The sequence below is a fragment of the Pseudophryne corroboree genome, chromosome 11 (genome assembly GCF_028390025.1).
Source record: "Pseudophryne corroboree isolate aPseCor3 chromosome 11, aPseCor3.hap2, whole genome shotgun sequence".
In the NCBI taxonomy this organism is placed as follows: domain Eukaryota; kingdom Metazoa; phylum Chordata; class Amphibia; order Anura; family Myobatrachidae; genus Pseudophryne; species Pseudophryne corroboree.
In genome coordinates this window covers 134,432,919-134,456,395 of record NC_086454.1, presented here as the reverse complement: position 1 = coordinate 134,456,395, position 23,477 = coordinate 134,432,919, and the positions used below count along the sequence as shown (strand labels likewise).

The following is a 23,477-nucleotide window of genomic DNA, read 5'->3' as shown; positions in this document are numbered from 1 at the left end:
AGAGATTTAACTATGGTAAGTGTACCATAAATCTCCTTTTTATCATCTGTTACACCATCAGCCAGCTGCATGACCCATGGGGGCCGCACAAGCTGGCCATTACAGATCCAACAAAGAGGCCAGGAAATCTCAGTCTTGGGAAACAGAGGCCCACACCCCCAAATGGCAGTCTGCTGCTGAACTGCGAATGACGCCGCAGACCCATAGTGCACATGCGCAGTACAGGTCCGGTGCATGCATGCACAGGGTACCAAACATCGGTACTTTGTGGCATGCACTGCAGATCCAACAGGATCTCAATCAGGCCCTTTGTGCCCCTTCAAATTTCCTACTGCTTGCAAACCTATGCACACTTGATCAGGGGCGGATTGGGATGGAAAACCAGCCCAGGAAATTTTTGTTGGAGTGGCCCGATATGGGCAGCACAAGAGGTATAACATACCATGTAGCCATGGCAGCATCACTGGATGGCAGAGTTGCTGTACTGCAGAGATGGAATAACAGAATGAATGGGGACAATGCAGTGTACTGAGTGTAGCGGACTGCCTGTCATGTGGGGCAACAGACAAAACAGGCTCCACAGATATGTCAGCCTCCCAGGAATCTTCCTGGTGCTCCCTATGGCCAATCCGCCCCTGCACTTGATGTTTATCAAGGTGTCTCCAAAGTCTGGAAAGTATGTATACACCTTAAAAATAACCTGGGCAGAATTATGTATGCAGAACAAAGTGCTGTGTTGTGTGCATCCCGTGAGCTTTATAAATAAACTAAGTCCTCCGTCATACTCTCTCTGATAAATGTGTCCAGGCTGCATTACCTCTCCTGTCATATCCGCCCCTCCTCGCTGCTCTTTCTCTGGCTCTAAATTTCCTTATCCCCTTCTCTTGTTTCCATTCACCTTTTCCCCCGGGTATTATTCTAGGCTCATCTCACTCTCATTTCTTTCTGCTGTCAGCAAATCATTATCCAGCCACTCAGGAAATGAAATAAAACACAAACCGCGTCATACAGTCTATGCTATATTAGATTTTGTTCAAATAGATGATTTGGTCCATCCGTGGAATGATGGCGAGACTGGAGAACCGGAGAGCCTGTATATATCTATGTATAATATATTATAATAACCCCAAGATATAATATAGATAGAGTAATAGATTGAAGACAGGTGAATGGATTCAAGATATATTTGAGACAGGTAGTTGTGAGATATACGGGGGCTGATTTAGAATTAAAAGCAAAGCAAAAGTAGGAGCTACTTTGGCCCTTGGCAAAACCATGTTGCGCTGTAGGTGGGGCGGATTTATAATGTGCAGAGAGATTGAGATTTAGGAGCAGTGTATCCAGACTCAAATCTTACTTGCAATGTAAAAATACAGCTGTCCAGTATTTGTGGGCTTTATGCAGCCAGTATTTACCCTGCATGCAATGCATTTGCACCCCTTGTATTGCAATTTGTTTTGCCTGGGTACAAAGTTACTTGCGTTTTTGCTTTGCTCCCAAATCAGCCCCATAGACAGTCAGATAGCCTGGCTATGATATACTGTATAGGATAATGTTAGCTTCCTACAGTATATCTGCAAGGTTACATGTTGTTTATTCTGTACAAAGCAGTATAGTCTGCATGTAAGGGACTTCAGTCATTACCTACTTACAGCACAGTGTAATGGTGCCCATACACTTGTGAGATAATCGGTGCTATCCTTCAATTTCTACCTCATTTGTGAGAGAAATGGAAGGATTGTATGCACATTTTAGGTACCTTGAGACGCGATGCGCGGGCACGCCGCTCGAATATCGCGTCTCAAGATATTATGTGCTGCACTTAATATCTCTCGCACCGCAGTGTGATCGCATGTGGTTTTAAAACCACATGAGATATATCGCACTGCGATGTGCGATGGGCCCAGAGGCCGCTCCCACTCGGCGGTGACGTGCTAATCATGTGATTACCATGCAATCTATTGCATGATCGCATGGTAATCACTTTGGCAGTTCAGGTGCGATGAACTGCCGGTGCGATGCCCCGCGATGTTGCGTCGCGGGGCATCGTACAAGTATATTGGCAGCATAAGAGTCACTCAGTGTCGGACTGGGTCATGAAGGGATCCACCAGGGAATACAGTGCTAATGGCCCTCTATAGGGTGTATGCCAGTTACCACATGGGCTTGGCTAACCATCAGAGAGTGCATGGTTGGGAACCCTTTAGAAATAGAAATATATATATATATTCCAATGCAATTACCGGCACTGCACGCCTCCCACTATAGTATGCCCCGGTGCCCTCCGTCACTGAAGCGACTGTAAATATAGACTGTATCGGCGGCACTCGCTGGGGATATAATATTATAGTAGATACTGCTAGTGCATGCGTGATACTGTACCAGATTAGAAACAGCAATGCACTGTTGAACATGCACCATAGTGCTGTGAAAACTAATGTCATGTGGATAATGTATAATTCAAGTGCACAGTCTGGAACCTGATGCCTGATGAGGCAGTGCGGCCCACCAGGGATTTCCTCTGCACCCTTGTAGGCCAGTCTGACCCTGTAAGTTCTCCATATTAAACCTCCTAGACCTCTTTGCACCCGTCAACACTATTGATCACTCTCTTCTTCTGTGTACCCTTCACTATATTGCCTACATAACACATTTCATTCCTAATTTTCTATCTATTAACTGACTCCTTTGTGTTTCGGGTTCGTGTCTATAGACAGACAGTTAAAAGATAGACAGTCATTAGTTAGACCCCATATGGTCGACAGTCAAAAGTCCGACAGGGTCAAAAGTCTGACACAAAAAAAAAATCTGTGTTTTTTACGTTTGCCTCATTTACTATCCATGTCACAAACTATTACCTTTTTAGTAAAGTTGTGGCTAGCGAAGCGGAGCGAGACACCGAGCACGAAGCGTGGCAAGCGTAGCGAGCCCGCAAGGGGCCGAATTTAACCAACTTTTTTACAACTTTTACCTCATTTACTATCCATGTCACAAACTATTACCTTTTTAGTAAAGTTGTGGCTAGCGAAGCGGAGCGAGACACCGAGCCCGAAGCGTGGCGAGCGTAGCGAGCCCGCAAGGGGCCGAATTTAACCAACTTTTTTACAACTTTTACCTCATTTACTATCCATGTCACAAACTATTACCTTTTTTGTAAAGTTGTGGCCAGCGAAGCGAGACACCGAAGTGTGGCGAGCGTAGCAAGCCCGCGAGGGGAAGAATTTCACCAAATTTGGGGTAAAAAGGTTTAAAAACACACAAAAAAAACCCCAAAATATTTTTTGGGTGTCTGACTTTTGACCCTGTCGGACTTTTGACTGTTGACCATATAGTGTCTGACTAATGACTGTCTATCTTTTAACTGTCTATGAGCTATACCACACCCTGTGTCTCTACCTCTGGCACATCCTCTGCTCCCACTATCTGTAAGGGGTCCAGAAGGCTCTGCTCTGAGCATTCTGTTTTTCAACTAATTTGCTCATTCAGCCTCCAGTACCACCTCTTTTCTGATGATACCCAAATCTCCTCTCATGTATTCTACTGTGTCAGGGGCGGATCCTGGGGGAAGGCAATCAGGGTGATCATCCTCCCTGTAACACAATCCAGTTGTTTCCAGTCAATTATTATTGCATCAGACACAACCTTTCATTGGGACTTGACAGATGCTTTCACCTAACTAGTCATTTAACTTGCCCCGCTCATCGCACATGGCCCTTCAGTGCACTTCTTTTTTTTCTTCTTCCTTTTACATATACTGTAGTTATAAGTGAATGAATGCAACTTAGGGGTTGATTCAGAGGTAGACGCTAATGTACAGACGCTGAGTCTTTGTATGCAGAGGCTGTGTAAGATTATGCAAATGCTGCAGGAGATGTCTCAAGTAAAAAGGCGCCCTCTGCTGGCTTCTGTGATCTGCAGCAGCACTGAACATGCTGCATCGGACCAGGTCCAACTGCGTGAACATCAAACATCTGGGTAACCCTGAGGTTACTCAGGATATCTGGTGAAATCACGCTGCCGGAGCCAATGAAGCTTTGTCCAAGGATGCAGCCACTGGCTTTGACATGCCCAGAAAATAGGTTGACATGCCCTCGCTTCCTGGAACACTACCTGTCACCAACCGCAAATGCCAGCAGGCTTTGGGGGCACTGCGAGTGACATTGCAGGACCTGATTTGTAAGAGGGCACATCAGAAAACATCAGAGATGTGCATAAATATTGAATATACGTAAATCTCTGAATCAGACCCTTAGTAACAATGAAAGAAGCAGTATGTTTATTTATGTGTACTATATACCTCTGCTAATAATTTTCTTTGCTCTCCCGTCCAGATGCCCCGGTTTCTGAGCTCCATGACTTGTTCTGCAAGAAGTTGCAACAGTGCTCAGTTATCTTTCATTTTATGGACTGCGTGGCTGACCTCAAAGGAAAGGAGATTAAAAGGGCTGCTCTGAATGAACTTGTTGAGTGTATTGCCACAAACAGGGGAGTCCTCATAGAACCAGTGTATCCTGAGGTCATTAAGATGGTGAGTGATGCATATAGGTTACCTTTGTATCATTAGACAAATATAATGGCACTTGCTGATAACATTGTAAATCATGCACATTATACTCAGTAAGTTCAGTTCATCATTACTGGCAAGTCATTGGGATACCGGCATGGCAAAACATACCGGGGCCGTCTTTTTGTATGGGCTGAATGGTCTCTTGCCAAAGGGCCCCAGGAGTATAAGGGTCCTAGGCTTATAGCTGAGGGTCCCCTCTTTCCAGGGGTACGAGATTTTTGAAAATCAGACCTGGGGAACCGGAGATATCCGACTTGAAAGCAGTGGTCCCCATCCAAGCCTGTTAATTGCTCTTCCCAGTCAAATATCTCGGGTTCTGTCTGACTTAGAGTTTTTCTGAGGGTATAATCCAAAAGCTGCAACTCTCCCCTTTTGGTGGACATTGGCACCTTGTCTCTACTGTGCCCAGAACCAGAGATATCAGCCTTCAAGCAGCTGGTCCCTGATCCAGCTCCACATGCCTAATATGCAGTTTTAGATTTTCGTTGGTGAATTGCTCTGGCTCCTGAACTCTGATCCCCAAGTCCCCAGAACCTTCTGAAAGGTGGGACTCTCTAGTATTTTATCCTATTCAAAGCTAAGAAATATATTTTCAGGAATTTGAGATATCTGCAGTCAAGCAAGCTGCCCTCCCACCGGTAAATTATAAATATTAAGCCCACTCCACTATCCATGCCTCCCCTGCGTATTAAACACCCCCTACCACCCTGGAAGTTATATACTAGGGCTTCTTCATTCAGCCCAATGCTCCCTTCTACAGTTTAGTCCCATCTGTGTAGTAAAGGAGTAATTAGCAGAAATTACTGCTCCAGGTCCTACATGCTGAGCGGAAAATAGAACCTTCCTACCGCCCGTGGGACATCAAAGCTGCCGCTGATAGCACCCCCACTCCTACAGATGGAGGATGGGTAGGGGGCCCAGTGCATTGCTGTGCCCAGGGGCCTACACTGCTGTTAAGACGGCCCTGAAACATACTGTATGAATGGTAGGGAATGGTCTCACTTAGCAAGCCTAGTCACTACATTCTCCATTGCAATATTTTCTATGATTGTGATATTAGAAGCTGTATCCTCCTAAATATGAAAATCCAGCTGCAGTAATTAGGCCAGTTACTAGCACTGCCTTTCATATCATCTGAGCTGCGTGCCTAGACTGGGTGAGGAGTAATAGATTGACAATGTCTAGGTAGTCATTAGTTCGACACCATATGGTCGACGTGCATTAGGTCAACAAGTACAAAACGTCAACAGTAGTTAAGGTCGATAGGGTCAAAAGGTCGACATGGCGATGGTCGACACAAAAATGGTCAACGCTTGTTTTTTGTGGTTTTGGGCAAAAACTTGTATACTGTATTTCATTTTATGTGACCACCATCAGTAAGAATGTATACCCTCGCAACCTCGCTTAGCTCACCACAGGTTACTATTCCCAATAGATGTCCACGTGGATGGTAAATGTTAAACCCCCACCAAAACATGTGTTGACCGTTTGTGTCGACCAATGTCATGTCGACCTTTTGGACTGCAGCACCGTCCGAAGATTGCAGAGGGGAGCTGGCCAGGACATATGAACATACATGTTAAGTTGTATGTAACATATGTCCTGGCTTCTTTCCCTGGGAATCAGCAGCCTCCGCAGCATGGAAAACACTGCTCAGTGTATTATGTATTATCTGCAGCCAGGCCTAGATTAAAGTGAGGGGACTAATGCATACTTGCCTACCTGACCCTCTCCATGAGGGAGAAAATGCTCTGTTCCTGGACTTTCCTGGTAATGTATGATTGCCATCACCTGTGGTGGAACACCTTTCTTATCAATTAACTAGCTCACCACAGGTGATGGCAATCATACATTACCAGGAAAGTCCAGGAACAGAGCATTTTCTCCCTCATGGAGAGGGTCAGGTAGGCAAGTATGGACTAATGGCATCTAACTTATGGGAACCCCCATCAATATATTTTACAAAATGATATAATCTGCTGTCCGTTTCTCCATGTCCCCCCTGCCACACATACCCATCTGTTTTGTTTTGTGCTCTCAACATCTGCCCCTCTAATTCTTGTATCATGCCCACAAGCAGTGATTAGCATGCTGTACCTCAGGCCATCCTCTTGTGCTACACTATCCCCGGAACGCTGCTCTAGTCTTTACTCTGAAGGGCAATGTTGCATTGTCACTACAACACATCCACAACACAGCCAGGAGCCAGGTCCAGAAACGGGTTGCGCCAGCAAGATAGGACTTGTGTAGTCACCTGTAACAGGTACCATTTGGGTAATGGTTGTGGCCCTGTAGATGCCCCTGCCACAGCAGCCCATTCTACCTGTAACAAGTATCATCTGGGTAATGGTTGTGGCCCTGTAGATGCCCCTGCCACAGCAGCCCATTCTACCTGTAACAAGTATCATCTGGGTAATGGTTGTGGCCCTGTAGGTGCCCCTGCCACAGCAGCTTGTTCTATAATCCAGTGCTGTCTTGAGCTCCCTCGTCTTCCCCACAAAATGGAGTCTAGCTGTCACCATGTTTTATGATAAATGGGCAGGATGGATATCTTGTAAGGATTCGGATATACACCCAGCCTCAGTAACCAGAAAAAATGTGTGCATATGACAAATGGCCACATGTGGAGGCTAAATACTCACAATTGTTTTTTAATATAGCAAAAAGAAAAATAAATATCTTGGTGCCAATAAGGTCAGGTGGCGTTATGTTATGAGTACTGCAGTTAGCTAACCTCTGACCCCTGTAATACTAGTAGTCATGTGTATCGCTTCTTCAAGGAGTTGAGCAGTTGCTTGCGTGGAATGGGCCACATAGTGTAAGTACCGTAAGAGAAAATAGGAGAAAATGACTAAAAGTAAATCTACAGAGAAAATGAATAAAACTTTATTTTTATGCAAATGCGTGCGCTGTTCTACGGAATAATAACTACTTGCATCAGATGCAGCTCTACAGTGAGACACAGAAGTACACATACTCCTCCTTATGTATTGGTGCTATACAGTCAATGTCTCATCATTGGTAAGAACTACAGGAGGAGGCGTACTGTATATGCTTCCAATTGTAGTGCATCATCATCCATGCTCTATGATGTTCTAGTACAGATGGTAATGGTAACATGGTTTTTTTTGGGTGTAGAGGAGGAACACCTACAGGTAAGGCACCTTTCACTCAGGGTTCCACTTGGTCTAGTACCTGCTCTGCATATGAGCCTCGAGCTACGCCTGTCCATGTTTTTTGTGTCATTGTGGAAAAAGTACAGCATCTTATTTTACAGGTATAAAATTGTCAGTAGAAGTTTTTTTTTTAAAGCTAGATTAGGGAGCTAAACCTACACTTACGCAGCACACAGGTATACATTTATTCAATTATTAGTTTATGACAGGTCTTCTTTAATTCCTTGGTTTGAGGAATAAGGTGTCTGTGTACTAAGACTTGGAGAGTGGTAAAGTGGATGGAGATAAAGTACCAGCCAAGCAGCTCCTAACTGTCATGTTACAGGCTGTGTTTGAAAAATGACAGGAGCTGATTGGCAGGTACTATCTCCAAGGCTTAGTACATAGGGATTTATTCAGTATGGATCGCTACTGCCTATTTCCTGCCCAGTGCGCACACACAGGGCCCGTTTCTGTGCGCGGGCAGAGGCATTCACGGGACGGTAATGCAGCATTGTGGGGGGTTGGCGTCGGAAATGTGGGCAGGTTCAGACGTTTTTGGAGCGGCTGCGTGATGTCACATGCAGCAGCTGCAACCTGGAAAATGCACAGACAGTGGGGTATTCCTTATTCAGGGATGCAATTGAATTGCGATCACATCGCCGGCAGCCATTAGCATACAGGGGGCGGCCTTGCCCTGTGCTGGGCAGCCCCCAGCATGCAATTATCCACAGTTGCAGGTTTGCTTAATTAGCAAAATTGCAACTGAAGCTGAATAGGGACCATAGACCTGTAAGAAACGTTAAAGGTTTTTTTATAGCAAATGTCTATCTATAAACCACCATTATCCGCAGTCAGGATGGTGGGTTCTCTCTATTATGTATTACTCCTGTAACTTTTCTGCTGTGGGAACAACATTACTCAACCTCTAATGACAAAGATGGTAAACAGCACCTGATATCCTGCAGTCAGACTTTTTTTTTTTACACCAATCCTAATTCAATCAGCAGTGTGGGCTGTTCTAGATCACTGATGCATATTCCTCTTGGCAGCTGCCTGTTAATGATCCCATCTCTATTGCATAAGCCAGACAGCCAGAACATAGGTAGCAGGGTACACCTCCCACTTCACTCTGACAAATTCTTACCGAATAGTCTGGACGCTATATCTTAACTTGTAACTGGAGTAGAGACAATAACATGATGTTGCTTACAGTAGGCATACATTTTTCATTTTCCCTTATGTATGTAGTAAACCTACAGAAGCCGTTTAGTTTCCCTTGACATATTTAAGAGACAAAATGCATTTTATATGCTTGTTGGACCCTAGTCTGAGTCAGACTGCCCCGGTGGTGCAAGGGTCAAGCTATGTTAGGGGTGTTCCTGGCGTCGCCTCATATTTTTCTATGCTATGACTGTGAAAGGAGTGGGTTTAAGGTGCCATTTAAGCTGCTGAGGATTTTCCCACCCAACTGACCCTGTGTTTTTGTAAGTCTTGGTGTCGGCTTTATATGTGGTGGGAAAGAGAAGATAGCAGTTGCTATCTGCCTTTAGCTCTTATGGTGCTGTCCCCACCAATACACGGTTAGGCTGATTCTACCCTACTAAGGTCAGTGGCATCACTGGCCCAGGTGGGCCTTTGTGTCATTGGGATGGGAGTTAGATATCTAGAGTTGTGGTGATGGTAGGGTTGCTATATTTCAGATATAAAAATCCAGGACACATTTGCCTGAACCCCACTGATGCAGTCAACTCGCACCGCACCCTATTACATAAACCCCATAATATAGGAATTATATTTCCGCAATGGCAAAATACAGGCTGTACATAGAATGTAGTGGTGTTTTGGAGGTTTAAAGTACATTAAAAGTTCACACAATTTATCCTAACGATTCTTTGATTAAAATATGTCTACTGAACAAATAAATATTACATTATGATGTACATGATGATGTTCCCTCACTTTCCTTTTGGTTTTGAGAGTAGGAGGCTCATTGTCCACATTGACAGGTATAAAAAATAACAACAAGCCCAAAGAAGTGGTCACATTCCCGGAAGTTTAAGAAGCCCGAAATGCAAGTTTGTGTTTCTGCTTTAATATGGACTGTAATGCCAACCTCACACTGTGGCCAATTGAAAACACAGCGCTGCACATTGAGCACAACACCATTTCACTGTCTTTCTCTTTCAATTCCTTAATAAACGGAAAGTCATTATGTAATTTATCAGTTAGATGACCTTTTCTCTTAGGTGGGCGGCATTCTTAAATAAATATAAATTAGATTAGCTGCTACCTGTCATTTTATAGAATGCACTTGATGAATGTTACCTCAAAGCTGATTGGTTGCCATGGGCAACTTCTCCAATGGCACATTTCTCCACTTTTTTCACTGCTTCATACATCTCCTCCTATGTGCTTAAATGCAAAATAGTATTTAATATAAATTATGTGAGATAGTCTTTTGCATCATATGATGCCAGGGCACAGACCCCAATTCCAGGACAATCCTGGAATATCCGGGATATAGCAACCCTGGGTGATGGGCTGGCAGTTGGGCCCCCATATAGGCTTAAGTGGAGTTGGTGAGTTTTGAGAAGATGGCGATAATGCTTAGTGGGGACGTTCTTTCTTTCCCACCATTCTTTTTCTGTCCTCTTTCCATACTACCATTTATTTAATTATAAACAAAGCTTAACCTCTTTTTCCCCCCACAAAGATGCCTACATGTCATTATTTATAGGTTAAAGGTTATTGTCATGTTGTTTAATTGCACACAGAAGTGACCTCAGAAGATAGATATATTTTTGTAAATGCTGTTGTCGGTAACATAACAATAAGCAATTACATGACCCAGAGTGGGTGCTATTATCATGTAACGTTAGGGACTACCAGTATCAGAGACACTTTGACGCAGCCTGGTGGCTTAACCATTTCTTTGCAAATATATCCAAATGAGATCTCTGAATTTTCCATTATAATGTGGTGTCCTTGTATTATTGCTGATACTTTTTGGTGTCCTGGGGGGCAAATATATATATATATATATATATATATATATATAAATAAAATTTTATTTTTTTTGCTTAGATTGAAATTGAGAAGCTGTCATTATATATCAGATGGTAGGGCATTTATGCAGCCGCCAATGGGTAGAAATGGGGGCTTTGCAGGTCCATATGTATAAGAAAAGTTTTTCTAATCTCAAATTTTGTTCAAAACATGACCCCTCCTCTGTATGGCAGGGAAGAGACAGTTTTCTTCCTGCTTTCTCTGCTCCGCATTAGTTAAAGATAGAACACAAGCACACAGCGTGTGAGTTTTCTCCTTGCAGGACAGGACCTTTTCTCTTGGCCTATCCTGACAGGAATCTGATACAAATATGGCAGAGGATAGTGACAAATGCTGACACTTATCTACAGGATTTTACATGTTATACTAGATCGATCCCTTAACCATGAGGTACTTAATGATCTTTGTGGCCCCACACATCACTATCGCTGACTCTAGATTTGGAATGCATGCATGTCAAATCTAGTCAGGTCGCTCATTTCACATCGCGCTGAGTGCTTAGCGGGGGGAGAGATGTGTGCAGAGCAATCTGTGCTAGATCGCTCAGCACACATCTCCCCCGTGTGTACAGGGCTTAAGGTGGAGCAGAGCATCACAATGATGTGTATTCCACCTGACAAAAGGGCCAGTGTACCGATATGTTGTGCGCCCGTAAATGCTGCACGATCCGGTGTACAACCGCGCAATATAACAGGACATCCTGCATTCACCTTCATGGTGTCGCCGGCATGTTCGCCCATCTGACACGCAGCACATTAGATGGGATGATGTCACTGATGACACACGTGCACACATGATTGAGCGTACACACTGTGTGATATGGCCAATATATCGCTTAATGTGTACCAGGACTAAGGAGTGTTTGCACGTTGGTAGCAATCCCAATTAAAAGTGCTAGAAGTCCTTAGCATGAAGTAGGTCTCATCTTTACTAATTATTTCCCCCCTGCATGAACTCTGTTTTTTACTTAAGTGACTTTGTGCTGGTAAGTAATGCTTGAGATAAGGAGATTTATGGTAGACTTACCATTGTTAAATCTCTTTCTACGAGGTACACTGGATTCCACAGGGAAAAACATCAGGGTGTAGAGTTGGATCTTGATCCGAGGCACCAACAGGCTAAAGCTTTGACTGTTCCCAGGATGCACTGCACTGCCTCCTCTATAACCCCGCCTCCAGGCACTGGAGCTCAGTCTTGTTAACCAATCCAATGCAGTAGCAGGTAAAAGAGACGGTAGATGTTGGTCACATAAAACCACATTCTCACGACAGGAGAAGGGACTAGCGACTAATGCCATACAAACCCAAATAAGCTAAGTGCCTCAGGGTGGGCGTCCTGTGGAATCCAATGTAGATCGCAGAAAGAGATTTAACTATGGTAAGTCTACCATAAATCTCCTTTTCTGCAGCGGGGTACACTGGTATTCCACAGGGAATCACATCGGGGATGTCATAAAGCAGTTCCTCATGGGAGGGGACGCACTATAGCGGGCACAAGAACCCGGCGTCCAAAGGAAGCATCCTGGGAGGCAAAAGTATCAAAGCATTAGAACCTGATGAACGTGTTCACAGAGGACCACGTAGCTGCCTTGCACAATTGTTCTGCGGACGCGCCACAGCGGGCCGCCCAAGAGGGTCCAACCGACCGAGTAGAATGGGCCTTGATAGCAGCAGCAGCAGCTGGGAGCCCAGCCTTCGCATAAGCTTGTGCAATCGCCATTCTCATCCATCTGACCAAGGTTTGCTTATTCGCAGGCCAGCTACGTATGTGAAAACCAAAAAGTACAAAAAGGGAATCCAACCACCTGATGGAGGCCGTCCTTTCATAAACACAGAGAGCCGATACCACATCCAAAGATTTTTCTTTGGAGGATAGACCAAAAGAGGTGAAGGCCGGAACCACAATCTCCTGGTTAAGGTGGAAAGATGACACCACCTTAGGCAAATAACCAGGGTGAGTTCGAAGAACTGCCCGGTCACGGTGAAAAATCAGAAAAGGTGGACAACAGGACGAAGCACCTAAGTCCGACACCATCCTAGCAGAGGCAACAGCCAACAGAAAAATGAACTTAAGCGTAAGGCATTTAAGGTCCACAGACTCAAGAGGTTCAAATGGAGACTCTTGCAGGGCATTCAAGATGACAGACAGATCCCATGGAGCCACAGGAGGGGCATAGGGAGGCTGAATCCGTAGAACACCCTGAGTGAAAGTGTGAACATCAGGAAGAGACGCAATTTTTCTCTGAAACAACACCGACAAGGCAGATATATGAACCTTGAGGGAGGCCAGATGAAGGCCCAAGTCTAGGCCTTGCTGTAGAAAAGCCAACAGTCTGGAAGTTTTGAAAGTATATGCACCATAATTCTTAGCAGCACACCAGGTGAAGTAAGATTTCCAGACCCTGTAATAAATCCGAGCTGAAGCTGGTTTACGGGCTTTCAACATACTGTAGTTTGAATGACCACCTCAGAGAATCCTTTTGCTCTCAGGAGTGATGCTTCAAGAGCCACGCCATCAAAGCCAGTCTGGCCAGGTCCGGGTAGACACAAGGGCCCTGAACGAGGAGGTCTGGGAAGTAGAAGAGGACGCTTTATCGAGAGACCCTGCAGGTCTGAGAACCAATGCCGTCTGGGCCACGCTGGAGCGACTAGAAGTAGTATTCCTCCTTCTTGCTTGAACTTCCGTATTACCCTGAGTAGGATTGACACTGGAGGGAACACATATGGCAGCCGAAGTTCCATGGAATTGCCAGTGCATCCACGAACGCTGCTTGAGGATCCCTTGTCCTTGCTCCGAAGACCGGAACCTTGTGATTGTGTCGAGACTCCATCAGGTCTACATCTGGTAGGCCCCACTTGTCCACTAGGAGTTGAAAGACTTCAGGATGAAGACTCCACTCTCCGGCGTGCATGTCCTGATGACTGAGGAAGTCTGCTTCCCAGTTGAGGACCCCCGGAATGAACACTGCCGATATGGCTGGCAGATGGCGTTCCGCCCATTGGAGGATTTTGCACACTTCCATCGTTGCCATGCGGTTTCGAGTGCCGCTCTGATGATTTATGTACGCCACCGTGGAGGCGTTGTCTGACTGTACTTGAACAGGCCTGTTCTGTACCAGAGGCAAGGGAAGTGTCAATGCATTGAACACTGCCCGCAATTCCAGAATATTTATCGGGAGGAGAGATTCCTCCCTGGTCCACCAACCCTGGAGACAGTGTTGTCCGTTGTCAGGAGGACCCAGTTGGATATCCAGAAGGGACAGCCCTGCTCAATTGTTGGTCCTGTAGCCACCAGCTCAGTGACAGACGAACCTCCAGAGTCAAAGAGATCCTTTGAGACCTGATCCGATGAGGCAGGCCATCCCACTTGGAAGGGATTAACCTCTGCAGAGGGCGGGAATGAAATTGAGCGTACTCCACCATGTCGAAGGCCGACACCATGAGGCCTAGTACTTGCACCGCCGAGTGTATTGACACTATCTGGTGAGAGAGGAAGCATCTGATCATTTCCTGAAGTTTCAGGACCTTCTCCGGAGACAGAAACAGTCTTTGACTGTGTGTGTCCAGCAGCGCCCCCAGGTACACCATGCTCCGAGCAGGGACCAGCGAGGACTTCTTCAAATTGATGAGCCACCTGTGGGCTTGTAGGAATTGGACCGACATCTCCAGTTGACTGAGGAGGACATCCTGGGAGTTTGCCAGAATCAGCAAGTCGTCCAGATACGGCAGGAAAGCCATCATCACGGCTATGACCTAGGTGAAAATCCGAGGTGCCATGGCCAGTCCAAATGGCAGAGCCTTGAACTGAAAATGAAGGTTGCCAATAGCAAACTGCAGATATTGCTGATGCGACATGGCAATAGGTATGTGCAGATAAGCATCCTGTATGTCCGGGGATACCACATAGTCCTCGGTTTCCATGGCAGCACAATAGAGCGCAGTTTCCATATGGAATTTGGACACTCTTACAAATTTTTTCAATGATTTGAGGTTGAGGATAGGCCGGAAAGACTCGTTTGGTTTCTGAACTAGAAACAGGGCCGAATAGTATCCCCTGCCTTTCTGGGACAGAGGTACCGGCACTACCACTCCTGTTTCCAGGAGAGATTTTACAACCAGGTGTAGAGCTTGCGCTTTCAACAGATCCGAAGGAATAACCGTTGAACAGAACTGGCGAGGGAGACGTCTCTTAAAAGAGATTGCGTACCCATGAGAGACAACTTTCCGCACCCAGGCATCTGAAGTGGTCATTAACCAGGCCTGGGCAAACTGCAGAAGTCGGCCTTTCACCATGGGGTCCCCCAGGGGGGAGCACGCCCCATCATGCAGGCTTGTCTTGTCTTGTTTGGAAGCAGGCTGACAGGCGACCCAGGATTGTTTAGATTTGGGATTAGTAGTTTTGGAAGTACGAGCCTGTCTTGGTATGCCTGACCTTTTGCTTTACTTGGAGGTCGCAAGGAATGAAAAGTGGTACTTTTAGCCTTCTGAGCATAAGGATTAGTACTTGGGAGAAACGCAGTCTTGGCCGTCGCCAAGTCAGTCACAATCTTGTTCAGATCCTCCCCAAAAAGTATGTCTCCCTTGAAAGGAAGTACCTCCAAGGTTTTTTTAGAGTCCAGGTCCACTTTCCAGGACCTCAACCACAGAATCCGGCGAGCCAGGATAGACGTTGTAGATGCCTTGGTCGCCATGACCCCTGCATCAGAGTCCGCCTCCTGAATATAGTGAGGCTGTGGTATTATACGACAGATATTGTCTTGCAGTGTCAGAAAAATCCTGAGGCAGCTCATCCTCTATTGCCTGAACCCATGCTTCAATTCCTTTTGCCGCCCAAGAGGCAGCCATAGTGGGTCTATGTACAGCACCGGTAAGAGTGTAAATAGACTTCAGGCATCCCTCCACACGCTTATCTGTCGGTTCCTTCAGTAAGGTGACAGTGGCGACAGGCAAAGTAGATGACACCACAAGACGGGTGACATGAGAGTCCACTGGCGGTGGAGTTTCCCACTTATTACTCAACTCCGCAAGGATAGGATAACGAGCTAGCATCTTTTTAGACAGGGAAAACTTATTTTCTGGTGATGACCAGGATTCCTGACGTATGTCAATTAAAAGGTCAGAATGTGGTAAAACTACTTTAGCAACCTTCTGACATTTAAACTTATCAGGTTTCTTAGATGTAACAGGAGGCTCAACGTCATCATCAATTTGGAGAATCAGCTTGATAGCCTCCACAAGGTCAGGAACATCAACCTGAGTTGTTGATTCCTCATCAGAAGCAACTGTATCAGTGTCTGACGGATCAGTATATTCCCCATCTTCATCGGAAGAATTATCAGAAATATTAGTGGACTGTGAGGAAGAAATGGCCAGCTTAGATGCCCCCTTGGCCCCAGAGGGATGTGGGGCAGACTTTTGTCTAACCAAAGTCTGATTTAATTGCTGTAACTGGGTAGGCAAAGTATCCGCCCATGACGGATTAACTACAGAGACAATATGTGGCTGTAATGGTACAGGAGGCCCCACAGGGGGCGTGAGACGCAATACCAGCGTAGTCAGCATATTTGAAAATGATGCCCAAGGTGGGTCCTGATTGACCACAGGTGCCACAGATGGACTGGGAGATGTATGACCCCCCCCCCCCCCCAGCGCCTGAACCAGCAGGTAACACTTCCCCCACTGGTGAATCCGTGTCGACAGCACTGCATGATGCAGGAGCGTCCGCGGATGTCCCGCTCTGTGTTGCAGACATTGTATGGGATGTAGCCTTAGGACGTAACAGTACAATATAGCCTGACAAACACAAGAAGCAGCAAATAATCCCCTGTGTTTTGGGACAGTAAATACAGAGCACAAACAGAGGATTTAAGTGGTGTGGGGTGACTGAAAAACACAGTGAGAAATACAAACAGTATACCATGCGTAGCACTATATATGATATAAGACCCTGACGCACCTAGCCCCCAGGGTACATAATATAGTGATTACAAACGTGTGATACACAAGAATGGAATCTATACAGCAGCTAATTTTTATTACAGATAAACAATAAAACTGCACTGGACTAGTAAATTACATATAGATATGTATGTATAGAGATATAACAATGCACAGTAGATACTGGATGTATATCACAGAATACTTATACCAAATATTCAGATAGCAGTAAACTTGTTCTTAACTAACACTGTCTAAAATGACATGTAGAATACTTGTGTCTGTAAATGCACAGCGCTGATAATACAGGCGGCTTTACAGAGGAGACAGTGCCCAGCAGTCCCGGAGATCAGCCCAGCAATGTAATGGTGCCAAAATCTCTTCGGGGAGTGTGGGACAGAGAGAGATGCAGCTCCAGGGCTGGAACACCAGCAGTAGATGGCGCCTGGAGCTGGGGAAGGGGCTACAGGTCAGCGCCTTATCCCCTCTGCTGGACTTCACCGGGTACTGTGGAGCCTTTTACAAACAGATTTTAATAATTTTGACCTGTGCTCCTTGACCTGGTGGATATAGTGGGGTCCCTGTGCGACACAGTGTCGACGCCAGGGGCGCGGTCCGTCTCCTGGGACCATGATCGGATCGCGATTAATCTTACCTCCTCCCTTTAGTGCAGCCACACGATCCTGGAGAATGACAGCAGTGGTGTGCCTGATAAACCTGTGTGTCTCCGACGCAAGTACCCGAGAACCAGGCCGCGGGAGTATGCAGCACCACTGAGGGAGGTGATGGAGCCGCAGCACAGCATATCATAAAGACATAGAAAGTGCTGCGGCCCTTGAAGTCTTCTGAAAAGCTCTTTTCAGGACTGCCTAGCGCAGCCCCACCTGTTAGTGACCTACACTGCAGGCACCAACTTACAAACTGAGCTGCAGTGCCTGGAGGCGGGGCTATAAAGGCGGCGGTGCAGTGCATCCTGGGAACAGTCAAAGCTTTAGCCTGTTGGTGCCTCGGATCAAGATCCAACTCTAAACCCCAATGTTATTCCCTGTGGAATACCAGTGTACCAGGCTGCAGAAATATAATTTATGTGCATACTTTACTGACTAGCTATTACACCCACACAGGTTTATAAGCCAAGTGTAAGAGCACAAAAGACATATTTTGCACTGTTCTTCCAGACTCAAAATAAGCTTAATTTGAGAAAAACACATTGTTACAGTGACCAGTCATGCAGTACTTAATGCAACAGTAACATTACAGTCTGAGGGTAATAGTGATTGCAGTATACACAGTTATTACCACACTTAGCATTACCAAGAAAAATAAATTACAAAATTGTCTTGCTCACTCTAGGATTGATGCTAGGCAGATATGCGCACTCCACAACCTGGAGCCGGTACTAGACCTTGTGGCGTCCCCCCTCCCGACAGGTTAACGAGGGTTAGTGCGTGCCGCAGGCACACGGGGAAAATAGGGGTGTGGCTTCATAGGGAAGGGGCGTGGTCAGTTATGCCCCCTGTAGAGTTGTGCCCCCAGTAGCTGTTGTGCCCCCTGCAGCTGTGCCCCCAGTAGCTGTGCCTCCAATAGTTTTGCCCCCAGTACTGCGCCCTCAGTAGTTGTGCCCCCATTAATTTTGCCCCCAGTACTGTGCCCCATTAGTTTTGCCCCATTACTGTGCCCCTAGTAGCGCCGCTTACAAAAAATTAAAATGTTTAAAATACTCACCAGCCCCGCTCCTGCTTCCCGAACGCTGGCCGCTCCCATAATGCAATGCGGTGCGCGATGATGTTAGGTGCACCACACGGCAGGCACCAGTAACAGGGAAAGGTCCTCTCCGCTAAGGGAAACTAGATGCTACCTCACTGCACGTCTAGTTTCCCTTTGCAGAGAGGACCTTTTCCTAACCACTGCCTCCGCCACTCCAGTTAGTAGTGGTTCTTGCCTCGGTGGCAGCGCCCTCGGGACAGCGGCGCCCTAGGCAAAAATCCTGCTTGCCCGTGGCAAGAGCCACTATTGCTACAACCGCATAGATATGCTTTTCGGGCTCTGGAAGCAGCAGCGATGCAGAGATATGGTAATGCAGCAGGGGGTGTCTGGTATAAGTAGACGGTGCGGCCTCCTGCATGTGTATGTGATCCAGTGCTGCGTCTGAGGATGCAGCAGCGGATCACCTGCGACACCATATAGACCGACTGCTACAGCTCCATCACTAGGGCCAGGAAAACGCTGTTGTAAGGTGGATACCCTGGCCTCTGCACTGCCACAAAATGGAGCCGGCCCCTCCCTGCCCTTAAATAGCTGCGGACTATCAATCAACTGACATTTGCAGCCTTGCTGTATCCAATAATGCAGGACTCGTACTGCACGCGCACAGGACGGGCCTGGTGCATTCGCAGTGTACCGGACATCAGTACATTGAATACTTCTACAGACTATGAATGGACCTTAATCACCCCCAGTATGCTAGGCTGCACAGACAGAGAGCTACTATGTGGGTGCAAAAGCAATGCCCCCGTACGATGCTTTTGCACACGTGGGGCGGGAGGTGGGGAAGGCCTGACATGCAGGCCCTGTGCTGGGCATCTCCCCGCATATCTGAGTAACTGTTCGTAGATGTGCTAAATTCAGCGCCGGTCCGTGAGCCAATCAAAGCTCACGGTCCGGCAGCCTTGGCTGCTAGTCCGCGTGCTCTGATTGGCTCACGGGTGGCGCTGAATTGAACGAAGACACTGAGGGGCAGGAGAGGCACAGGCTGTGCTCTCCTCCCCACACATCTGCGGCGGTCAGCAGCGGAGGGGGGGGAGGGAGGAAGCGACGAGGAGCTTCGGCGTGGGTACTGCATACCCACGGCTAAATTCTTAAGGGTACGCCATACCCACCCGTACCCGCACACTTGCACCGCTGATGAGGACCTTTGTAGTGAGTATAATCTTTTGCTGATTTTTTTTTTTAAATATACTTTATTGGACAACTGCGTAATATACACATATATCAACATTCAATAAAGGATCACGATGACAAGTCGGCCGACAACAGGCCGGTATAATCAATATGGTACAGAAAGAAGAAAATAACTCAGGTTAGGCAAAGATAAGTAAACATCTCTCAACAATTTTTAAAAGGGTGGACGTCCTAAAGCAAGTACCTCAAGATTATACCATGTAGTGTGAGATATAGCTTGTCGAAGGGGGACTTTGATGGGGTTAGCTAGCATCTGTACGTAAGGGAGCCATATTTCAAAGAACCTCTCTATTTTACTCTCTTTGTCAATTAGCATTTCTAGCCACTCCATATTAAATAAATGTGATAGTCTTGGTAGTAGTAAAGCTAGAGACAAAGAATCAGTAGCCATCCATTGTGACAGGATAGTTTTCTTACCAGCAGCTACTATTTTGGTTAACAGCAAGCGCTGGGCAGTTGATAACTTGGGGGTATGATATGCACGGGTCTGGGACTCCAGGTCGACAACAAAAAGGTCGACACGCCTTAGGTCAACTCCAATTGGTCAACACACCTTAGGTCGCAGTGGACAAAATGTCGACATGGACAAAATGTCGACATGGAAAAAGGTCGACATGAGTTTTTTCTGTTTTTTTGGTGTCGTTTTCTTCGTAGAGTGACTGGGAACCCCAATTAGTGCACCACGTCCCCACGCATGGTGCCTTCGCTCCGCTTCGCTCGGCACAGATTACCGTTCCAATCGTAGTCCACGTGGATCGTTAAGTATGAAAAGGTTCCAAAAAAGAAAAAAATTGTGAAAAACTCATGTCGACCTTTTTCCATGTCGACCTTGTTCATGTCGACCTTTTGTCCATGTCGACCCAAGGGTGTAGACCAATTGGCGTCGACCTAAGGTGTGTCGACCTTTTTGTTGTCGACCTGGAGTCCGGATACCGATATGCGCAGTGTACGTCCCAAATAACCCATTCCGGGGAAACTTCCATGGTGATGTTTAATTTTTCCTCAATAAAGGTTTGTATTAAGCCCCAGAATTTACGGACATTTGGACAGCTCCATAAGCAATGGTAAATATCTGCATCAATCGCGCTGCACTTAAAACATTTGGAATCAGAAGCTGCACCCATTTGGAACCGTAATTTCGGTGTAATGTAGGAACAATGCAGGATTTGATCATTCATCTCAGCGTATGCTGATACGAGAGTTTTATTCATTCTGTTAAACGCAGTAAGCATGGTTGAGGTAGTGATAGATGAGAAGTCCGATGACCATTTCGCCAAACCCGTGTGAGTGGTCTCCCAATCAATGTTTTTTTTTAATAAATGTGTAGAGTAATGCTGTGGAGTGATGCACTCTAGGCGTTAATTGCAGAATGGTATCTAGGCCATTAGTCCTATCCTCTGTAGTCATTGTGGTCAGTGATTTATTGAGGCAACTACGAATTTGAAAATATATAAATAATGGGATTTTAATTTGTGGAAATCCCTCACAAAGGCTTGTATACGTGCGAACTTGGCAGGTGTCTCGACATACCAGCTGATATAATAATCTGATACAGTCTGGGCAGTCAATGTGGATCGCGCAGCGGTCCCATGAAAGTCTGGGTTGTGGGCTAGGGGAAGGAAAGTCGTATTATAACTAGAGATACCCATCCCAGAACGTGCCTGTCTCCATGTCGTGCAAGTGGAAGTCAGTAATATGTTGCCTTTAATCTGGTGAGGAAAGGCAGACGGACGCAAATGTAGTAAGCTAGCAAGTGAAATCTCAGGGCAAAAGGCCTGCTCTATGCCGGTATAAGCGAAGGTCTCCGTCTCATACTGTATATCCAATCAACAGCGTAGCGATAGTTCGCAGCCAACATATAGATTCTAAGGCAAGGTAAATTAACACCACCTAATTTTTGCGATTGGCTCAATTTAAATAGTGAAATTCTAGGTTTTTTATGTGCCCAGATAAATTCACTAAAGGCCCTGTTTACAGTTTTCAAATCTGCGTCTGATAGCAGTAAAGGCAGCATTTGAATAGGATATAACAATCTCGGGAAGGTGATCATTTTGATTAATTGGCATCTTCCTAAGTAAGAGAGAGGCAGATGTTTCCATGTCTGAAAATCAGCTAGGGTGCGTGCAATGACTCGTGGAAAATTATACCTGTATAAATTGGACGGATTAGTAGTTATTTGGAGTCCTAAGTATGTGATTGTCTGGTTTGCCCAACGAAAGGGGAACTGAATATTCCAATTGTGAGTCGCGTTTGGGTGTAGGGCCAACGCCTCAGTTTTTGATTTATTAATCTTGAACCCAGAGATTGATTCAAAGGTTGTCAGTAGTGATAACAAGCCAGGAAACGCGTCTTGAGGATTTGAAAAATACAATAATAAATCATCAGCGTAAGATGTGACCATGAGATCATGATTACCAATTTTAATCCCACGCCAGTTGGAATTTAAGTAACAATGTCTGATAAGCGGGTCTAAAGCGAGATCAAAGAAGAATGGGGAAAGGGGACACCCCTGTCTCGTGCCTCTGTGTAACGTGAATGTGTCTGTGTTCAGTCCATTCACTGTGAGGAATGCAGCAGGTGAGGCATATAGTGCGGAAAAATCTGACAAAACCGGCTCCAAATCTTTGCCAATGAAGCACTCTCAGCAGGTGAGACCACGTCACACGGTCAAATGCTTTGTCGGCGTCGCAGCTCACCAGCAAAGACGTCCCACCCGGCATTTTGGTCGATATGGTCAGAGCAGCTATTAATTGTCTTATGTTATTGTTATGCACACCAGTGCCTGCAGGAAAGTACTGGTGTCAGGACTGTTATGCACTCCAGTGCCTGCAGGAATGTACTGGTGTTTGAACTGTTATGCAAAACAAATGGACTCACAGACAGACTAGGGAATATGACATAACGTACACAGAAGGTGGTAGGGTAACAAAATACACACAACGTGAACAGAGAAGCCCAGAGGCTAAGGAACTGGGTATCTCCCTTGTATTAGAACTGCTCAGATGTGAAAAGCAAGATGTTGTGTTTTAATACATAGAAAACCCGAAATGCTGTTGCTAAGGGCAACAGCAAAACCCTAAAGGGTTACCAACGGGTGTGGCAGTAAACTCCTTGGTCAGAGATGGAATGATAGACACAAGGAGATTCTCCACAATCCTAATTCTCACTTGCAGTGCACAGGTTCGGTTTACTGCCACTAAACTGACCCCTGACACCTAGCACAGTGAGACAGGATTAGACAGGCAAGTCTTAGAATACAGCCGCAAACTTGCTAAGTTCACAGAGTAGTAACAGAACCCCAGCAAGCTAAACGACTGACTCCAGTCTTACTGCTAGGTCTGGATTGGCAGAGTGTAATACCAAATCCCCAGGCCTATTTGCAGTAAGCAACAAACAAATACAAAGCTACACAGTACTGGCTAACTTTCAGAAACTGACTAACCAACAAAGATTCAGCAGCATCTGCTTACCCTGAAAAGAGGCCTTATAAAGCAGGTGCTGTCCACGCCCCACTCAGACCTCACAGACTGTGAGCACAAAAACCAGCACCGGATCCCCTGCCATGCACAGAGCCTATAACCACTGCACAGCAAAAGACCCGAACCGGAGTATCAGCTGCGCTCAGGTTACTCCGCTAGCACTTGTCTCCCGGTTGCCATGACGACGTGGCAGCACAGGGCAGGAGACCCTAACAGTACCCCCCCTCTGACGAGGGGTCAAAGAACCCCTACCACCGGGTTTATCGGGGAACTGCGAGAAGAAAGAGCGTATCAGTCTGGGGGCATGAAG

The 23,477-nt window shown here is 46.1% G+C and overlaps 1 protein-coding gene across 3 annotated transcripts in view; it reads left to right on the top strand.

Moving 5' to 3' along the window:
* PPP2R5B (protein phosphatase 2 regulatory subunit B'beta) overlaps positions 1-23,477 on the top strand; it is a 134,102-nt gene that overhangs the window by 13,594 nt on the left and 97,031 nt on the right. For all 3 annotated transcript variants that reach the window (XM_063944833.1, XM_063944831.1, XM_063944832.1), the window contains exon 3: positions 4,332-4,528. In XM_063944833.1, coding sequence (XP_063800903.1) covers positions 4,332-4,528 — 197 coding nt within the window. The remainder of the gene's footprint in view (positions 1-4,331; positions 4,529-23,477) is intronic.